The sequence below is a fragment of the Hyperolius riggenbachi genome, chromosome 3, assembly GCF_040937935.1.
Source record: "Hyperolius riggenbachi isolate aHypRig1 chromosome 3, aHypRig1.pri, whole genome shotgun sequence".
Classification (NCBI taxonomy): Eukaryota; Metazoa; Chordata; class Amphibia; order Anura; family Hyperoliidae; genus Hyperolius; species Hyperolius riggenbachi.
This window is the reverse complement of record NC_090648.1, coordinates 410,577,878-410,598,933: the sequence shown is the minus strand read 5'-3', so window position 1 is coordinate 410,598,933 and position 21,056 is coordinate 410,577,878. Positions and strand designations below refer to the sequence as shown.

The 21,056-nt window shown below is 44.0% G+C and overlaps 1 protein-coding gene across 1 annotated transcript in view; it reads left to right on the top strand.

Annotated features, from left to right (window-relative positions):
• LOC137564091 (solute carrier family 22 member 4-like) overlaps nt 1-21,056 on the top strand; it is a 146,934-nt gene that overhangs the window by 71,392 nt on the left and 54,486 nt on the right. Inside the window, exon 3 of the mRNA XM_068277444.1 lies at nt 1,893-2,047. Within this exon, the coding sequence (XP_068133545.1) occupies nt 1,893-2,047 (155 nt within the window). The remainder of the gene's footprint in view (nt 1-1,892; nt 2,048-21,056) is intronic.

The window sequence follows — 21,056 nt, the reverse complement described above, 5'->3', positions numbered from 1 at the left end:
GCCCTGTATGTGAGTTTTCCTTTATCCTTGTTTTTAATTGTTTTACTTGTTATGTAATAAAGACGGTTTACACTTAGATGTGCCGTACATCTCTTTCATGTCACTATCCTACTGGACTCCCCTTTGGTGAGTCTCTGCGATCTCAGGATATCTACTATATTCCGGAGGAATCTGTAGTGTGCAACATCGCTGGGGAAACGACACCATTTGAAAGTTCTGCGGACCACCTATCAAACTCGTTTACAACCTTATAATGTGGGTTGTTGGAATCTGGTAAGCCTTGCTTCTTTACCTTTTTGTTTGAAGATCCTGTATACCAAAAAATGATGAAAGCTGTATTACTATAGACCTGCGCTGACTTTATATATTCAATGAATGGTTCCCGTTCATTGATCTAAGTCCCCAGCAGAAAAAAAAAAAGTTTCCCTTCCTCTTCTCGCTTCCTGGAAGCAAGAAGGACGAAAAAAAAATCTCAATGTGGCCATCTTGTGGCCAAATAGTAAAACTACATCTACATACATTTTTTAATACAATAAACACACATTATTACATTTAAAATTAACTGTTTATTTCCCACACCAAAAATTGCCCAAATACATTTTTTAATGGAAAAAAATTACAATAAAAAACAACAACAAATAGTTACCTAAGGGTCTGAACGCTTGTAAATAGTGATGGACGCAAAACTGAAAACCAAATAAAATATTGCCGCCATACATTGTGATAGGGACATAATTTAAATGGTGTAATAACGGAGACAAATGGGCAAATAAAATACATAGGTTTTAATTATGGTAGCATTTATTATTTTAAAGCTATACTGGCCGAAAACTGAGAAACAATGAATTTTTTACATTTTTTTTCTTAATATTCCTGGTAAAATGCATTTAGAAAAAATTAATTATTAGCAAAATGTACCACCCAAAGAAAGCCTAATTGGTGGCGGAAAAAACAAGATATAGATTAATTGTGATAATTAGTGATAAAGTTATTAGCGAATGAATGGAAGGTGAAAATTGCTCTGTTGCATAAGGTGAAAAATCCCCGCGGGCTAAAATGGTTAAAGCATTAAAAAGAATCTGTATTGTTAAAATCGCACAAAAGTAAACATACCAGTGCGTTAGGGGACATCTATTACCCTCTGTCACAATTTTGCCGCTCCTCGCCGCATTAAAAGTGGTTAAAAACAGTTTTAAAAAGTTTGTTTATAAACAAACAAAATGGCCACCAAAACAGGAAGTAGATTGATGTACAGTATGTCCACACATAGAAAATACATCCATACACAAGCAGGCTGTATACAGCCTTCCTTTTGAATCTCAAGAGATCATTTGTGTGTTTCTTTCCCCCTGCAGCTATCTTCCACTGAAGTGTCAGGCTGTTTCTTCCTGCAGAGTGCAGACAGCTCTGCCTGTATGTAATTCCTCTGTATGTGAAAGCCCAGCCAGCTCAGAGGAGGATTTATCCAGCTTGTAAAAGATAAGAGAGAAGCTGCTCTAATCTAAATAATACACAGGCAGTGTGCAGAGAGGGGCCTGAAAGGGGGGAATTCATAGCAGAACCACAACACTGAAGAACTTGGCAGCCTTCCAGACACAGGCCTGACAAGTCTGACAAGAGAGAGATAAGTTGATTTATTACAGAGATGGTGATAGTAGAACGTGCTGCAGTAAGCCAGAACACATTAGAATAGCTTTTGGAACTTGTAGGATGATAAAAAACAGGATGCAATTTTTGTTACGGAGTCTCTTTAACATTTTGATAAGCATGTTTATTATCATTGTGTTTCATTTGCACATAAACTTTTGAAAAAGGCTGGAACTCTACCTTAGTACTATGATATGCTTATATTTATTGAGTGTAATATTGACTATGAATTCTTTTCTTTCTAGCTTTGGGAGGAAGAAGGTCCTGTTTTTAACAATGGCTGTTCAGACTGGCTTTAGCATCATACAAGTGTTTTCCAACAGCTGGGAAATGTTTACAGTTCTCTTTCTCATCGTCGGAATGGGGCAGATTTCTAACTATGTGGCGGCTTTCATCCTAGGTATGAGTTTGACATTTTGTCTTTGTACAATAAGACCATATGTGATCAAGATACCGCTTGTGACATAAAATAACCATGTCAGAATGGTGCCAGAAATAATCTGTTCATTGATGAAATACCAAATGATATTGTGAATACTGGAACCATTTCAGCAAACTATTTTTTCTTCCAAGTAAAATGATGTTTCCATGACAGGGGCCAAAACAACTATTGGTGATGATTGTTGTATTCCATAATTACTGTGCATTTCACATGCCTTTTTCCATTTCTAAGCTCTGCCCCAAGCACGGTCTATTATGACCATAATATAATGGAAAAGCTATGCAGTAATCGGATCACACTAGTGGGAACGGAGTACCACCATTTATAGTAAAAAAAAAAAAAAAAGAAAGTGTACTTGAGACCTATAAAACATGCATGTTCTGACATCTAGGCCCATATGCGATTAACTTTTTCACCACCTGGGAGATCATTTTTATCTTATGTTTAAACTAAATTTTACAGCATTTTACAATTGAAAAGGTACACAGAAGTTGGCAAAAAAGTATTATTAAATTTATTTTGAGTATTTTCTTGCTTGCTAACAGCTTAAAGGATACCTGAAGTGACATGTGACATGATGAGATAGACGTGTATGTACAGTGCCTAGCACACAAAAAACTATGCTGTGTTTTTTTTCTTTCTCTGCCTGAAAGAGTTAACTATCAGGTATGTAAGTGGCTGACTCAGCCCTGACTCAGACAGGAAGTGACTACAGTGTGACCCTCACTGATAAGGAATTCCAACTATAAAACACTATCCTAGCAGAAAATGGCTTCTGAGAGCAAGAAAGATAAAAAGGGGAATTTCTTATCAGTGAGGGTCACACTGTAGTCACTTCCTGTCTGAGGCAGGACTGAGTCAGCCACTTACATACCTGATATTTAACTCTTTCAGGCAGAGAAAGAATAAAAGGAACACAGCATAGTTTATTTGTGTGCTAGGCACTGTACATACACATGTCTATTTCAGCATGTCACATGTCACTTCGGGTATCCTTTAAAGCGGATCCGAGATAAAAAACTAACCATAATGCTCGGGACACACGGTACAATGTTCCGTGTGATTTTCCGTCCCGATCGTTTTTTCTGCTCAATTCTGCGCTTGATTCTGTTATCTTCACTCAATTTTCTTATCTTTGCTCGTTTTTCTTATCTTTTTCCATTCACGTCTATGAGAAATAGAGTGCAGAATCGATCGGGAGTAATATCGGACATGAGGGATTTTATCAATCGGATGCATATATTGCACAGAAAATTGAACCGCGTGCACCCAGCATAACAAGTAACTTGTCTATATATTTTATCTAAAGTTTAGATAGTTTACACAGCAAATCTAGCTGCAAACAGTTTCAACAGTTTATGATTATTTATTCCTGTGATACAATGAGAGCGGCCATGTTCTGTTTGTCACATAACACATAGGCAAGCTCATCTGTATCTCCAGCTCTCAGCCTGTGAAAACTTATCTCCCCTCTGCCTCTGAAATCTCTGGCTAGTAACCTTCTCCTCCTGCCCAGACTGAGCTCCCATAAGCCCTTGCTACATGGGTCTGAGAGTGCCAAGGCACTCTGGAGAAGCTGTGGGCGAGGCTTGTTTAGTTTATAGGAAATTAGGGTATTAAAACAATGCAAAAAAAGTATTTGGCTTGAGAAATGCCCTATAAACTATATGAAAGGAACACAATTATGCAATGAGCAAAAGTTTACCTTGGATCCACTTTACCTTTTGGGGAGCACTGGCGTAAATCCTACGCCGCCCTTGTGGCCACCTAACTCTGACGCGGCGTAGGATTTACGCCACCCGCCTTTTCCGCTCCCGTCGATTGTGTGCACCCAAGAGGGGAGATTGAGCTGTCATATGACAGCTAACATCTCCCCTCAGTGATCAGACGCCATCGCATATGGCTTCTGATCACGTGTTCATTACGATCGCCGCGGATCGTAGTGATCACGGTTACTGGTTGAACTCGATGGACGTATGTCTTTTTTCAACCCAAATAACTATGATGCGGCGGTAGGGTGGGGTGGGGGGGAAGAAGAGGATCCACTGACCTTCCTGCTGTTCCCATGGCGATCGGCGCTCCCCTTCGCTATGTCATCAAGCCACGACCGGGACTGAGCTGCAGTACGAGCGGGGATGCCGGCCGGAGTGGAGGGGCCCACTGCAGCTCATCCCTGGAGCCTGGGAGGTGAGTAAATGCTGCTGGCTACAGGCTGGACATCTGGCTACAGGAGGGACACAGCCCAGCTGCCAAAAGTGGGGATCCAGCCCCCCCAAATGCAAACACCCCCCCCCCCCCGGCATGCACATTCATCTGACTGGATGCACATTCGCCTGGCTGGGGTTAGGCAGTCTTAATAGTGTCCAGTGTATATAAGAAAACAAGCTTACATCAAAATGGCACTAAAAACATATTTACTCAGTTCCTTATGGCCCTCATTAAACAAGTACTCGCAGTTTCCCTGGAGAGTGACCGGAGATTTGCACACTCAAAGTGAAGACGACTTCACTCTTCTTACTATAATTCTTCCAATTATATTGATATACTACACTATACTGAGCTCCTGTTTCTCTTTCCAAAAATGATTGGGTTACAGATATCTTCCAGTGCCTCACCTCTTTAGTGTACTGTATATAAGGTATTTTATATAATATGAGGTATATAGATATTACAAAGTTATAATATATATATGGAAAGAAATCCATGTAAGGTTTTATGCTGCCAAGGAATTGCTGATGCCTGCAAAGCGTTTCGCTAACTTAAGCCTCTGACAGGGATTCCACAGGCAAGATTACAATTTGCCAAAATCACAATCGCACAGCATGCATCATTTTCAAAGCAATTTCATTCATTGATTGCAGGGTCTATATCACAAAATCCCCCAAATCACACCCGGAAAGCACTGGTTGTTGAGTGCAAAAATCACTATAAAAAAACTAACGTTTTTGCTAGTGATTGTCTATCTGTAGTGGGTCCCATCCTTTAGTCAAAGGGATTAATATAATAAAGAATTGCAGTGAAGAACAGCTGTGCCCACTTCAAGCATCTAGTCATGCACAGAATAACTAGTGTTTGTTTTATAATTTCCCTGTGCATGACTGGATGCCTGAGGTGAACCAGACATCCCCTTCAGCAAATTACCTCAGAAAGATATTATCCCTCAGTAATTATAAAACTGGTAGAGTACAGAACATACCTTTTTGTATTTTATTAGTGTTTTAATGTTAAAGCTGAATTATTAATGCACAAATAATCAAGCTATAAGATATTTATAGTGTTTCATAGATTTGGGAGTCACTGTCAGTAGCAAGTTGCTTTATTTACGTAAAGCCCAAGTTCAGGCAGAGAACTTTTTACAGATCTGTGTAGGCACACAGTTGCAGGGCTTGTTTGTGTCAATGAATGACATGAACCGAATAGCTGATGCCAATGAAATCATTTGTGACATACTTGGTAACAAGCCCAGAAGCTTTATCCACTACTCACTGCCAGTTGTATAGACTGCACTCTTCTCAGACAAGCTGAGGCCGTGCCAGCCTCCTTCCAGTCTGAATAGTGGAAATTATGCAATCCATATACAAGTAGAGCCGGTTCTCTCATGAAGCAAGGTGAAGAGATTACAGGGACAGCATGTTTGTACTATCTGTTTACACTTGCTGCATGCAGACAGAGTAGGAGGAGAAGCGAGAGGAGAGCGAGCGAGGTAAGGAGGTAATCATTAGGGAAAAGCAGCTTGTTGTGCTTTGTGATGAGTCTGACAGTGAGTGAGGAGGCAGGAGAGCAGCAGTGTTTAATTTGACTTGCACAGCAGAAGGGAGGAGGTGGCACTGCTGTCCTGACTGAGGAGGAATGGAGGACAGCCGATTGGCTGAATGTGAGCAGTTTGTCACAGACTCGCAGCCAGCTAGCGTGTTATTGTGTTGAGCTGCAGCATGTCATGTCTCAGGTTGTTGCATATGCTCCCCTGCTGACTGAGAACATTAGATGAAGCAGATATATTCCATGGCATAATAGTATTATGTAACAAAACTCACACCGCAGCTGCTGTATAACGTGCCGTGAAAATTGTCGGGTGCTGTGCAATTATTCCAAATCGAGAGGGGGGCATCATAACAAGTTTGCTACGGGCAGAAAAAAGTCTAGAACCGGCCCTGTATACAAGGAACAGCCACACCCATAGAGCCTAAATTGTGACACTAGCTCACAGCAGCTTCTGGTCATGTGATCAAAAATTCAAGACAGGATTTTTAATTGCATAAACCTCCTTTTACACAAAAGGATAGCATTTGAGCATTTTGATCAGTAAGGTTTTAGACCGATGTGCTCCCAACCCACCGCCAATCGAGGGATATCTTCAGTCTGGTGCGAATGACCGATTTGAATGATTTTTGGATGAAGATCCAAGCATCACTTGCAGCATCAATTTCTAGCAGATTCGGTCAGAGTGATCAAATCTGCTGGATATCGATGGAAAAATTGATAAGTGTATGACCACCTTTTAAAGCTATTTATTCTAGTAGGGATCAATAAGGACTGCAGTTTTGAAAATAGCTAGTATTGTGTATAACCCTTATACTGGGAATAAGTATCTTCAGGGAGGTCTGGTAGATGAATTTCAGGTTTGGAAACCCAGGTAGTGGTAAGAAAAGGAGACAAAAAGTGCACCAGGAACACCAATAGTGTAGTATTTCTGTGAAATGGAAAATATATCTGTCTTAACAAGGGAGGTAAAATAAATAATACATTATTGATCAGGGCCTTATTTAAATTATTTTTAACACACATAGGCATAAGGACTTTAAGATATTTTTTAAATGTGCTGTGAACATATCAGCGCTGCGTAATATATTGGCGCTTTATAAATACAATAAATAAATAAATCTATAGACCATTGGCTGCTCGTAATAATGCAGACATGTTGGTCTACAGGCCACCGTTTTACCCTGCATCATGTACTTAACTTCCATAAAGCACACCTGAAGCTAAATTAATATGGTTGGATGGAGAAAACAAAGAGTACAAGGTCGGCACTGCTGTAGACTGTACTTTATTCCAAAGGGTGGAAACACATTACATCACGTGCAGTAATGAATAGGTACACATACCATGAGGTGGAGGCTGTGAGCTGGTGGTGGGTGCTGGGCACAGGTTAGCCTTACCAGCCATTTTGCACTATGCGCTTCTACAGAGGCCTCCGTAGAAGCGCATAGATAGCGCGAAACAGCCGTAAGGCTAACCTGTGCCGAGCACCCACCACCAGCTCACAGCCTCCACCTCATGGTATGTGTACCTTTTCATTACTGCACGTGATGTAATGTGTTTCCACCCTTTGGAATAAAGTACAGTCTACAGCAGTGCCGACTTTGTACTCTTCGTTTTCTTCATCCAGCCACTGTTGATTTCTAGTCTGAGCACGCTGACTGTGCCAAAGGTCAGATAGGCTGTTTGTCCTGCCAGTTTCTCCCATTCTATGCAGATTCAGCTGTAGTGCCGACTCCTTTCCCCTTTTCTGTGCCTTCCCAATATTAAATGAATATGGTGGCTGACATTTATTTTCCTTTAACCAGTTCAGCCTTCAGTCGTTTTCACTTTATGCATCCGAGCAATGTTCACCTCCCATTCATTAGCCTATAACTTTATCACTACTTATCACAACTGGTCTATATCTTGTTTTTTTCCGCCACCAATTAGGCTTTCTTTGGGGGGTACATTTTGCTAAGAGCTACCTTACTGTACATGCATTTTAACAGTAAGAATAAGAAAAAAAAATGAAAAAATTCATTATTTGTCAGTTTTTGGCCATTATAGCTTTAAAATAAAACATGCCTCCATAATTAAAACCCACGTATTGTATTTGCCCATTTTTCACGGTTATTTCACCATTTAAATTATGTCCCTATCACAATGTATCGCGACAATATTTTATTTGGAAATAAAAGAGCATTTTTTCCCGTTTTGCATCCATCACTATTTACAAGCTTATAAAAAAAAAAAAAAAAAAAAGATAGAGAGAAATATTTCATCTTTACATAGATATTTAAAAAGTTTAGACCCTTAGGTAAATATTTATGTGTTTGTTTTTTTTATAGTAATGTTTTTTGTTTTTTTTTATTAAACATTTTATGTGGGAATTTTTGGGAGGGTGGGATATAAATAGTGTTTTATTTGGGGAAATATTTGTGTATTGTAAAGTTTTTTTTTATTTTTACTTGTAGTTTTACTTTTTGGCCACAAGATGACGTCACTCTAAGCGTACAATGTACGCCTAGAGGGACATAGCTTCAGAAAAAGCGTAGCTTCCGAGAGAAGCTGTCGCTTTTTCAGCGGGGGAGAGGAATCAGTGATCGGGCACCATAGCCCAATTCACTGATTGCCTGGCTAAAGAACCATGGGCCGGGATCGCGCGTTCAAGCGCGCGATCGGCCACGGACGCGCACGGGGCCTCCTGGACGTAGGTACTACGTCCTGGAGGCATAAATGGTTAAACAATGCAAATTGCCTGTCTGTCCCACTGATTCTCTGCCTCTAATACTTTTAGCCTTAGGGCTAGTTCACAGTGCTCAGTTGTGTTACAGAATCATTCTGCAGCTCATCTCACTTCTCATACAATTCTATGGGGCTGTTCAAAGTACTGCATTGTAACAAATCACATTGTTCTAACTCTCTGCATGCAAGGTTTGTATTAAAGAGAGCCTGAGGTGGGCTCAAAAAAATAAAAGTAGACTACCTGATCTGCAGAGCTAAGTGGATCAGGTAGTCGCAAAAAACCGCCGCTCCTGTGGGCCGCAATGGCCCACTTTCACTTGCGTGACTACTGGGTCACAACGCTGCGCTGAGAGACGGTGTTGTCTCTCATAGCGTGCAGGGAGGCGGGGGAGAGGCAGGAGGCGTGGCCAGGGGAGAGAGCTGCCCAATGGCAGCTCAGGAAACCCTGTAAGAACGCCTCTGGCAGGCGTTTTAAAGAGGGAATTCCTCTCCCCTCTGTTTACATCTGAGTTAGCGACAAATTTTGTTGCTAAACTCGGGGGCTATAGCGCGGCGGTCGGGGGACACAGAGCCGTGTCAATAGGCAGAGAACATTGCTCTGTGTCCCATCTACATCCCCCTCTCCCCCCCCCCCCCTTCCCCAAGATCGACCTCGGGTTCTCTTTAAACTCTATCATTATTATTGATTTATAAAACATTCCGTGACGCTGTACAAAGTAAGAAACAAACTTGGGCGGGGTACAAAATAATAGACAATGGTATACACCACTATATGAAATCTAGAGTTGAAACAAAATACAGGATTGGTAATTACAGTGACAAAATTAATATGAATAAATGTGTACCAAATTCCAAGACAAAAGGGTGAGAGAGCCCTGCCCTTGCAAGCTAACAATCTAAAGAAATAGGGAATAGTCTGTGTCCAGTCTCCATTGCAGTTCACACTTATTTGAACACGTGCGTTATGCCACGCATCACTGTGTTTCAGGTGTGTGATCCAGACACTACCAATGCCAGAAAGATCAACAGGATGCCTGGCAACTGGTATTGTTTAAAAGGAAAGAATTATGGCAGGCTTTGTCTGATGGCTCACTTGCCTTAAAAAGTTTTATAGCATGCCTAATTATTCATATAAAGTAACAGAAATGCATGCAGTAGCATATAAATAATCTAAATCCATAACGCTGAATGATTCATAAGAGATAGCTTTTTAGCAATGTATATGCTTTGCCAACCATAGGACGAACTGGGTTGGGAATGGGGGTGGGGGGGGGGGTATGGGTGCCCACATGCTAGACAGGTCTGTTCCAGCTTGGCATAAGCTTGTATGTCTGGGGACAGGAGTTAATATAAGTCTGCATGGAGCTACCAAGCTATTCTTTTTCATGACTAAATCATATTCAACACCTTACACAGCTCCTTCACTGTGGCTACTGAGCTGATGGGATCAGTTGACCTCATCAGATAATGAGTAGTACACCAGTGTTGAACATAAATCTCACATTATCAGTAGTGAATCAAGTGTCTTGTAAGTTAAAGAGGAATTGTAGTGAAAATAACTTAATAAAATTTTTTTCTTTTACAATATCTATTTCTAAATTATTTAGTCAGTGCTTGCCCACTGTAAAATCTTTACTCGCCCTGATTTACATTTTGAAATTTATCACAGGTAGTAAGATCTTTAGTCCTGTCAGGTACATCTCAGCGAAATGTTTGTTCACTGAGAGTTCTAAAGCCAGTAGAACATTTCCCTGGTCTCCCATAATGCTATGGGAGGAGAATTCAGCATAGCTAAACATCACTGGGAAGGCGGGGTTTCCATATCAATATTTATTTATTTATTTAATTTATAAAGCACCAACATATTACGCAGCGCTGAACATTAATTTAGGTTACAGACAATATTTAGGGGTGACATACAGCAATATGACAATACAGGAATAATAGAAAACCAGATCACACGGCACAGTATGAGTGCCAGGTAATGCTTAGTCATTGGATTGAGCATGTAGATTAGGCAAGTTAGGTTCACTCAGATGCATAGCATGGGTTCACAGTAATGGAGGTGCATGATCAGGTAGGACACAAAAGGAGGAGGACCCTGCCCAAAGGCTTACAATCTAGAGGGAGAGGTAAGGACACGAACGGTAGGGGACCAGAGTTCAGCTGTAGGTTTAGAGCACTTGTGAGGGGTAGTAGGCCAGAGTGAAAAGGTGAGTTTTGAGGGCTTTCTTGAAGATGTTGAAGGAGGGGGCTGCCCTAATGGGTGGAGGTAGGGAGTTCCATAGTGTTGGAGCAGCTCTTGAGAAGTCCTGGAGGTGTGCATGGGACTGGGTGATGCGGGGGGGGGGGGGGCTTAGGCGAAGTTCATTGGAAGAGAGGAGTGAGCGGCTAGGTGTGTACCTCTGAGTAAGATCGGAAATGTAGGTCGGACAAGTTTTGTGGACAGATTTGTAGGTCAGACACAGTATCTTGAATTTGATTCTGAACTGGATAGGAAGCCAGTGGAGGGATTCTAGGAGGGGATCTGCCGTGGTGGAGCGATGGGAACAGTGGATAATTCTGGCTGCCGCATTCATGATGGACTGCAGTGGGGCTGTTCGGGTCATAGGGAGACCAGACAGCAGGGCATTGCAGTAGTCAAGGCGGGAAATTATGAGGGCATGGATGAGGAGTTTGGTGGTGGCAGAGGTCAGGAAAGGGCGAATCTTACAGATGTTACGAAGGTGGAAGTTGCAGGACTTTGTGAGGTTTTGGATGTGGGAAGTGAAGGAGAGTGCGGAGTCCAGGGTGATACCCAGACAACGGGCTTGAGAGGTAGGGCGAATGGTAGTGTGGTTAACAGTGACATGCACATCTGGGAGGTTCGTGGATGGCCGGGGTGGGAAGATCATAAATTCCGTTTTGTCTAGATTTAGTTTCAGGAACCTAGCGGACATCCAGGAGGAGATGGCTGATAGGCAGGAGGAGACCTTGTCCATGGTAGTGGTGGATATGTCAGGGGTGTGGAGTTAGATCTGGGTGTCAGCTGCATACAGATGATAGTTAAAACCCATGGAGAAGATAACCTTGCCAATGGAGGATGTGTATAGCGTGAACAGTAGGGGGCCAAGGACCGAACCTTGGGGGACTCCCACCGAGAGGTGGTTGGGGGTGGACGAGGACTCATTGAAGGCGGTCGTGAAGGAGCGGTTGGAGAGGTAGGATGAAAGCCAGGACAGGGCGAGATCGTGAATGCCCAAGGACTGGAGGGACTGGAGGAGTAGGGGATGATCTACTGTGTCAAAAGCTGCTGAAAGGTCAAGGAGGAGGAGAATGGAGTATTTACCTTCAGCTTTAGCTAAGGCAAGGTCATTGACCACTTTGGTGAGAGCAGTTTCGGTTGAGTGGGCAGGCCGAAATCCAGATTGCAGTGGGTCTAGGAGTGTGAGTTGGCATTGAGGTACTGGGTCAGGCGTTTGTGAACCAGACGCTCCAGGAGTTTTGAGGCAAAGGAGGAGGAGGGAGATAGGGCGGTAGTTAGAGGGTTGCGAGGGGTCGAGGAGGGTTTCTTGAGCAGGGGTAGTACAGTGGCCTGCTTGAAGTCTGAGGGGAAGGTGCCTGTGGATAGGTAGAGGTTGAACAGGGTAGTGAGGACTGGGGCCAATTCCGTGAAGTGAGGCTGGAGTAAATCAGAAGGGATGGGGTCAAGGGGCGAAGTAGTGGTATGGGAAGTCTGCAGTAGGTGGTTGACTTCCTCGGTGGTAGTAGGAGTGAAGGATGTGAGGGGAGAATAGGGTGGAGGAGGAGCTGGTTGGGAGGGGGTGGGAGGTGAAGATTGGAGATTGGATATTTCTTGGCGGATGGAGACAATTTTGTTGGTGAAGTGGGTGGCTAAATCTGTGGCAGAGAGGGAGGAAACGGAGGGTGGGGGGGGGGGGGGGAGGGGTTTAAGCAGGGAGTTGAAAGTGGCAAAAAGACGCCGGGGATTGGAAGCTTGTGCTCCGATAAGCTTGGTAAAGTATTCCTGCTTCGCATGAGCAAGGGCAGCGTGGAACTGCAGCAGGTTGGTCTTGTACTGTAGGAAATCCTGGTTAAGTCTAGTTTTTCTCCATTTCCGTTCAGTGGCACGTGTTTTCCTCTGGAGGTTGCGAGTATGGGTAGTGCGCCAGGGCTGGGGGTTAGGGGGTCGGTGGCGGCGAAATATTGGTGGAGCAGCTTTCTCTAGGGCTGAGGAGAGAGTTTGGCGATACTGAGCTGCAGCAAGATTAGGACAGGTTAGGGTGGGGAGAGTGGAGGAGAGGGCATGGAGGGGGTCAGCAAGGACGCTAGGGTTGAGCTTGCGTAGGTCTCGCTGCCATCGACCGGGTGGGTGGGTAATTTGGAGGTGCTTTCCGTGAGGAGGTTGAAGGTGAGAAGGTGATAGTCTGAGGGTGGAAAGGGTGCGATGTCAAGGTCTGCAATGGTGGTGGATTTAGTGAATATAAGGTCGAGAGTGTGACCTGCAGTGTGAGTGGGGGTGTTGGCGTGTTGTACTAGTCCAAGTGAGTTGGCAATGGTGAGTAGCCGGGTCACAGCGGAGCTCTGGGCTTCATCGATGGGAATATTGAAATCCCCAAGGATGATGGTGGGGAGGTCAGAGGAGAGGATGTGAGGGAGCCAGGAGGCAAGGTCATCGAGAAATTGTGGGGTAGAGCCCGGAGGGCGGTATAAGACCGCAACTATGGCAGGGAGGGGTGGTAGACTCGGATGGTGTGGGCCTCAAATGATGTGAATTGTAGAGAGGTAGGTGGGGTGAGGACACGGAAGGTGCAGGATGGTGAGAGTAGCAGACCCACCCCTCCCCCGGTTCTATTGTCTGGTCTGGGGGTGTGACTGAGGTGAAGCCCCCCGTAGGAGAGGGCAGCCTCTGCGGCAGAGTCAGAGGGGGTGAGCCATGTCTCAGTGAGTGCGAGGATGGTGAGGGATTTGGAGAGGAAGAGGTCGTGGACTGCTGTAAGTTTGTTGCGGACGGATCTTGCATTCCAGAGTCCGCAGGGTAGGGGGAGTATGTGTTTGTGGGTGGGATGGATGGAAATAAGGTTGGGGTGAGGATGGATGTTGAGGTTATTTGTGGACAGAGGGCTGTGAAGTGTATGAAGCAGGTCAGCAGGGGATGCTTGTCTGGCAGCAGGCTGTGGCCCAGGATTGGGTGATATATCACCAGCTGCAAGTAAGAGTAGGAGGGAGAGAGTGAGCAAATGTGAATGGGATTTAAATATACAGCAATATATAGATATAGGAAGTGTTTCTGATGCTGAAACCAGGAAAATTAACATAAAAAAGTGTGTATCCTCCTGAATAATGTACTGCATTCAACAATATGTCACTACAGTTCATCTTCAATGTACTGTGCATGGTTCCATTAATGTTGAGGATTCCATAGCCTTACAAAACACATAGAAATCATCCCCAATAATTAATGCATTGTCATCTTATGAAACTTACCCTAGTTTGCTCAAGTTTTGAAAATATATTTGAGGGGGTTGGCTGCTTGCTATGCTCATTAATTGTAAAACATTTATTGCACTTTAAATATAACCTTTTAAAAAATTAAATTTGCCGGTAGAGAAGGTAACTTTAACCAACTCAATGTACCATCCAGGTATCAAACATAAGAAAACATGGGATGAAAGCTTAATAGGAGTAAATGTTGTAATTGTATACCAAGGTACAATTATGAGGTACCAGAGCAACTAAAAGTCTGAGGAGTGCCAAAATGAATGTAAAAAGGTAGTTACTGAAAAATCAAAGAAAAGTACAAATTTTGGCCTTACAAAAACATGCTGCATAAATCTACATTAACTTGAGATTGTTTGCACCTCATTGCCCTCCCCTTATCATAAGTGATCCAATTAGACATTTTTTCGCCAATGGTCATTGTCCAAGACATTTTCAGGAGAGGACCAGTTGTGATAATCTATAAAGTCTGATTGAGTGTGCGGAGATGGAAAAATCTCTCCACTGGTCTACATACAGTGCTGCCCATAATTATTCATACCCCTAGCAAATTTGACAAGAAATGACATAGTTGTCTCCTAAATATAATAAGATAATGTAATAGAGGCATTATTTAGGGGGAAAAAAAATCTCATCTTTTATTTACATTTGAGCAATAAGTGTCCAGTTCAAAATTATTCATACACTTCTCAATCAATATAAAAGCCTATTACAGCAATCAAATGCTTCCTATAATTGCAGGCCAGCTTTTTGCATGTCTCCACAGGTATTTTTGCCCATTAATCTTTAGCAATGAGCTCCAAATATTTCAGGTTGGAGGGTCTTCTTGCCATCAACCTGATCTTTAGGTTCCTCCACAGATTCTCAATTAGGTTCAAGTCAGGACTCTGGCTGGGCCACTCCAAAACATTAATGTTGTTGGGCTTGATTCTCTAAATGGCGTTAACTGTTAGCACGGGCGTGCTAAGCAGTTAACACGCGAAGTGCCGCTCGCGCACTTTTGCTCGTGCAAAGTCGCACGATCGCGGACATTTGAGCAATTTGCAGACTTTTGCGCACGCAAAAGTCTGCGTTATCGCACGCAAATGACTTTGCATGTTAACTGCTTAGCACGCTCGTGCTAACAGTTAACTCCGTTTAGAGAACCAAGCCCGTTGTCTGCTAACCATTTCTTCACCACTTTTGCTGTGTGTGGTGGGTCATTGTCATGCTGAAATGTCCACTGGTGCCCAAGGCCAAGTTGTAGACTGCCTGATGTTGTGTGTGCACTTGCACTGTGTGTGTGTGTGTGTGTGTGTGTGTGTGTGTGTGTGTGTGTGTGTGTGTGTGTGTGTGTGTGTTTGTGTGTGTGTGTATATCTATCTATCTATATATATATATCTGATGTTGTTGAGAATCCTCATGTAATGCTCTTTTTTCATGGTGCCATATACTGTGATTAGGTTCCCTGGTCCATTGGCTGAGAAACACTCCCAAATTATTAGGTTCCCACGACCATGCTTGACAGTGGGGATGGTGTTCTTTGGGGTGAAGGCTTCTCCATTTTTACGCCAAATGAAGGAAACATCATTGTGACCAAACAATTCAATTTTTGTTTCATCTGACCATAACACAGAAGACCAGAAGTATTCCTATTAGAACACCTTCAGGGCACATAGTTTCTATAAGTTTGTATACTATGTTTGAATTTAGACCTTTGAGTTGCATTCATGGGATCAATATTGATATTCTCTCTGTAAGATTGAAAATCTTTAAGAAAATTTGTTTAAAAAAAAAAAAAAATGAGGGGCGCATGCGCGGAGCCACCATGAGCAGACGCTAGGTGGCTGAGCTCCGTCTCCGGCTTCCTGAAACTAGCTGATAATAGCCTTACATCCACCAAAAGACGGCACCAATCCATCTGCCTTACTCTAGGAGATGTCCAGGAGGGCCAAGAAGAACTCCTTGTCCCGTTCAGAGGCCCCCAAGAAGCGAAACAAACAACACACGCTCACGGATCATTTCGGGCCTGCTGCCACGAGGTCCAAGATGGCTGCCGCGGCCTCAACTGCACCTCCTTCCCCGGAGCCTGGCTCGCCTACCTCCATACCTGAATCACCGCAATCCGCGGCGGAGGTCCCTCTCACGAGCCAGCAATCCCAACAGCTCTACAGGGACATCAGCAGGCTCTTTAAACGGGAACTGGCGGCCGCTGTGACGGATCTTTCCAACCAGATCAAAGAGGTGGGTGAACGCGTAGCTACCCTCGAAAAGCAAGCTGACTCACTAGTCGATGCGGTTGCGGCAGACAAACTCCAGATAGATGACCAAGACGAGAAGATCCAGTCTATGGAATTAAAACTAGAAGACCTCGAGAACAGGTCACGAAGAGCGAACATCCGCATACGGGGGGTCCCGGAGACTATCACTAACCTAAAGGAGACCGCTCTTAGTCTTTTCGCTGCTCTCCTCCCACAGATTGACCCGCAGGAATACAGAATTGTGCGTATTCACCGGGCCTTACAACGTCCCCGCAACACCGACCTTCCCCGGGACATCATCTTAAAAATGCAACATGAGGAGATGCGAGATGCTATTCTAATCGCCGCTAGGCCTCTGAAAACACTCCCAGGCCTCCCTAATTCGGCACATCTATATGCTGATCTCTCCCCCCTCACTCTGGCAAGACGAAGAGATATGCGACCAGCAACCCAAGCCCTGATGGCAGCCTCCGTTAAATACAAATGGGGTTTCCCCTTTTCTTTGTGCTTCCAATATAACAATAGGAACTTCGCTTGCAAGACTTTTGCAGAAGCAAGACTGGCCCTGGAGCAGTCGGGCCTACAACTGCCTCCTCATACTGTGGCGTCGCCTCCTCATACCTCCCCAAGACCGGCCAGAGTCTGGACTGAAGTTACCCACCGCAGCCTTCGCCGAGTTTCCGAGAATACCTCTTCTCCTCCTTCGCCAGCACTCTCTTCCCAGACAATCTGAATGAAGGTTATGGGTATCGTACAGATGGCCAAATGTTCTAATGTTTACATATGACAGTTCTTTTTGTTCTCCATGTTGGAAATATTGTTATCGACCTCTATGAGTGTATGCCCGTATACATCACGGAGCCCCCCCTGATCATATCTTATAGTCCTTTATCCCTACCCCCAAACTTTGCTACAAGGACTGCTACAGATAATCAGGACGTGAGGCTCCTCTCCTTCAAGTATACTGCCCTTTTTGGTCCGCATCACTCTCCCTGTTTGATTTGGCCGTACTGACTTACCTTGCCAGTTTAGATCCCACTCCTTAATACCGGACTGCCTATACGATCTCTCTAGAGTATGCTCATATGCAGACATTGCTTGTTAACCCGTTTTAATTTGGCTTCTCTCTGCACTAAGTGAGGCGCATGAAGCTTATAACTAACCTTTTACTTTTCAGGTATCCCGGAGACTGCTATGTTGACCCCCGAACAGATTCACACATGAGGGTCCCGTTAATATGGTCCCCTTCATCTGTGAATCGCCTGGAGAGGAATATTTTCCTCTATGTTTCTGTTCTTTTATGTATACTTGCAATATGTTATAACTCTACCTTGAGTACGGTACCTCCCTATATTCCGCTACCCACCCTCCTTCTGGGCCTATGTGTTTACTTAATTTTTGAAGCTAGACATTACATGATTGTATGGTTCATTAATATGCACCACTTAATCACTATCCATGTGTAGAATCATTTCCCACAATGTCCGGGGCTTTAACTCCCCCCCCAAAAGAAGGAAAGCCATGCAAAATTATCTGTCTCATAAGCCTGATATTATTGCTTTGCAAGAGACCCACTTCACCCAAGCCTCTTTCCCCAAATTTATTCATGCACAATATAAGCGAGTCTATTTAGCCTCTTCCCCCTCCGGGAAAACCCTCGGTGTTGCCTTACTCCTTCACAACTCATTTCCCATGGAGGTGGAACAGGCTATCCCTGATAAGCTAGGCCGTTTCCTTATAGTATTAGGAACGCTCTATTCAAGACGAATATGCCTAGTCTCCTCATACTCTCACCCGAGAGACCCCTTAACAACCTTTATGGCTTGTGCAAATTACCTCACGACCTTAACCTACGATTACATATACTGGTCTGGAGACTTTAACGCTGTTCTCACCCCCAGCCTTGACTCCTCTACTTCACAAGACTGTAGGCTCTCTCAGACGAAGCTAAAAACTCTCCATAAAATGTTACAATCCCTATCTCTAGTTGACGTGTGGAGGGAGTTCCATGGGCAAACAAGGGGATACACTTATTACTCCCCCCAACATCGCTCACACTCACGCATAGATCTTCTATTCACTAATACCAGTAGCATTCTCAACTTAACTTACGCTCGCCACGTGCCGTGTTCATGGTCAGACCACGACATGGTTCTAGCTACTTTCAACTCACAGTCCCCAAAAAACCTTAACCGCTCTTGGCGACTAAATGAATCCCTTTTAACTAACCCCACGGTTGTCTCTGACCTATCCCAACATCTTACTGAATTCTTTGAAATTAATAATACCCCAGGTATAGCCAAATCTTCCTTATGGCTATCCCACAAGGCTTATATCAGAGGGCAAATTATAAGACTTGCCTCACGTATCAAGAGGGAGCACTCTGAATCCTTATGTAACTTGCAACATAAACTAAATAAACTCGTAGCTGAACATCAAACCTCTCCCTCATATCTACACAAATTAATTAGCGACGTCAAAATACAAATTGACCTTCTCCTATCTCATCAGGCTGAAAAGGCCCATAGGTGGACTCAATCTCGCTGTCATAAATTACTTAACAAACCAGACCGATGGCTAGCAGCCAAACTTAGAGAGAAGCAACAACTAAACAACGTCAGGAAGATTAGACTCGCAAATGGCAGAGAAACCTGTAACCCAGATGAGATCCACGACCGCTTCCTCCAATATTATACTTCATTATACTCCCAACCCTCCTCTTCATCGGCCCAAGCCTCCCAGTCCTTCCTCTCCAATGTACCATTACCCTGTCTTTCGCCCCTAACAGCGAGTACTCTCAATCTTCCCATCTCCCATGATGAAGTTGAGGAAGTTATTAAACATCTTAAGTCCCATAAAGCCCCGGGCCCAGACGGCTTTACTGCCTCCTACTACAAAAAGTTTTCTGATATCCTAATTCCCCATCTAACGGCACTATTTAACTCTATATTACGAGGGCCTCTACCCCCCCTGAATTTCTTGCCTCATCAATAGTAGTCATTCCGAAACCAGACCGTGACCCCCTAAATCCTCCCAACTATCGCCCCATTTCCCTCCTTAATTCCGACTACAAAATCTTTACTTCAGTCCTTGTTTCCCGCCTTAACAAATTGTTACCCTCACTCATCCACAAAGATCAGGTAGGATTCATCCCCCAGCGTCAAGCCTCCGACAATATTCGTAAACTTCTAAACATCATCCACCATGCCCATCGCCTCAAACACCCCCTTGCAGTGCTCCTTCTCGATATTGAAAAGGCTTTCGATACCCTCTCCTGGCCTTACATGTTTCAAACACTACAAAAATTCGGTATTACTGGCCCTTTCCTCCAAGCAATCAAAGCTCTGTACTCTTTCCCCATGGCCTCCTTGAAACTTCCCTCCACATGTCAACCCTCAATCAAGATTGAAAGGGTAACACGGCAAGGCTGCCCCCTATCCCCTGCGCTATTTGCGCTGTGTATGGAGCCTCTTGCAGTCAAAATTAGACAGGCATCGGATATTCAGGGATACCAAATAGGTAAACGCTCCCATAAAATTTCATTATTTGCGGATGACCTGGCCCTAACATTAACTAGTCCCACTACAACAATACCCATCCTATTGAACCTCCTGTCAAATTTTAAAGACATATCTGGTTTGTCTCTGAACATCACCAAATCAGAACTCCTCCCTTGTAATATCCCTAACCTCACTGTCAACGCTTTGTCCTCCCAATTCGGTTTCCGGATCCAGCATAAATATATTAAATACCTAGGAATTAAACTTACAAAAAACCCCTCTGATATGTTTTCTTTTAACTATTCTCCACTGATATCAAACCTACTAAACCTACTTACCACCTGGACTAAGCTCCCAATCTCCCTTAGCGGAAGGATCCATGCTGTCCGCATGACCTTGCTCCCTAAAATCCTCTATTACTTTAGGGTCCTCCCCATCTCAGTCCCTAAGAATTCTCTAACCCCTCTTCAAAGAGAGGTCTCTAAATTCATTTGGGCCCACAAGCCTCCCCGAATCTCCTCCAATAGGATGCAACTTCCCAAATATGCAGGAGGCCCTGCTGTTCCCAACTTCTACAACTACTACATAGCTGCTCAACTAGCCCATATCCCCCCCTCCCAAGCCGGATCAAGTGCTTCTCATTGGGTCAGCATCGAGTCATCCCTCCTGAAACCCCTTACAGTTGAATCTCTGGTGTGGTCCTCGCTGTCACATCCTTTTCAGCTTCTCTCTGCTTCCCCTTATACCCTTCACACCCTAAAGTTATGGAAAAGATATCGCTACACCCTAAAATTACAGGCATCCCCCTCACTATCTACACGACTATTTGGTAACCCTGACTTTCCTCCAGGCTTAAAGCTGGACATGACGTGGCTAATCCCTTCTCATCATATTAATTTAGCCAAATTCCAAAGGCTAGGGACCATGATCCCTCCCTCCACACTATCTGACTCGCTCTCCTGTAGGCCCCACCAACTCTTCCACCTCCAGCAGATCTACCACTTCTGGTCATCGTTAGGTCCCCTAACCCCTGACGCCTCTTACACTTTCTTTGAAAACTTCTGCAAAACTTCACCCCTAGAGGGCGGTATCATCTCATACCTATATGCTCAACTGGCCACTCGACCCCAGGCTGCCATGGACCCTGTCCTGGAAAAATGGGAAGCTGACCTCAACTTCCACCTTACACCCAAAAGGTGGGCACACTGTTTTAAAACCCTTATGAAAGGGAGCTTATATTTTTCAATACTTGAAACAAATGTC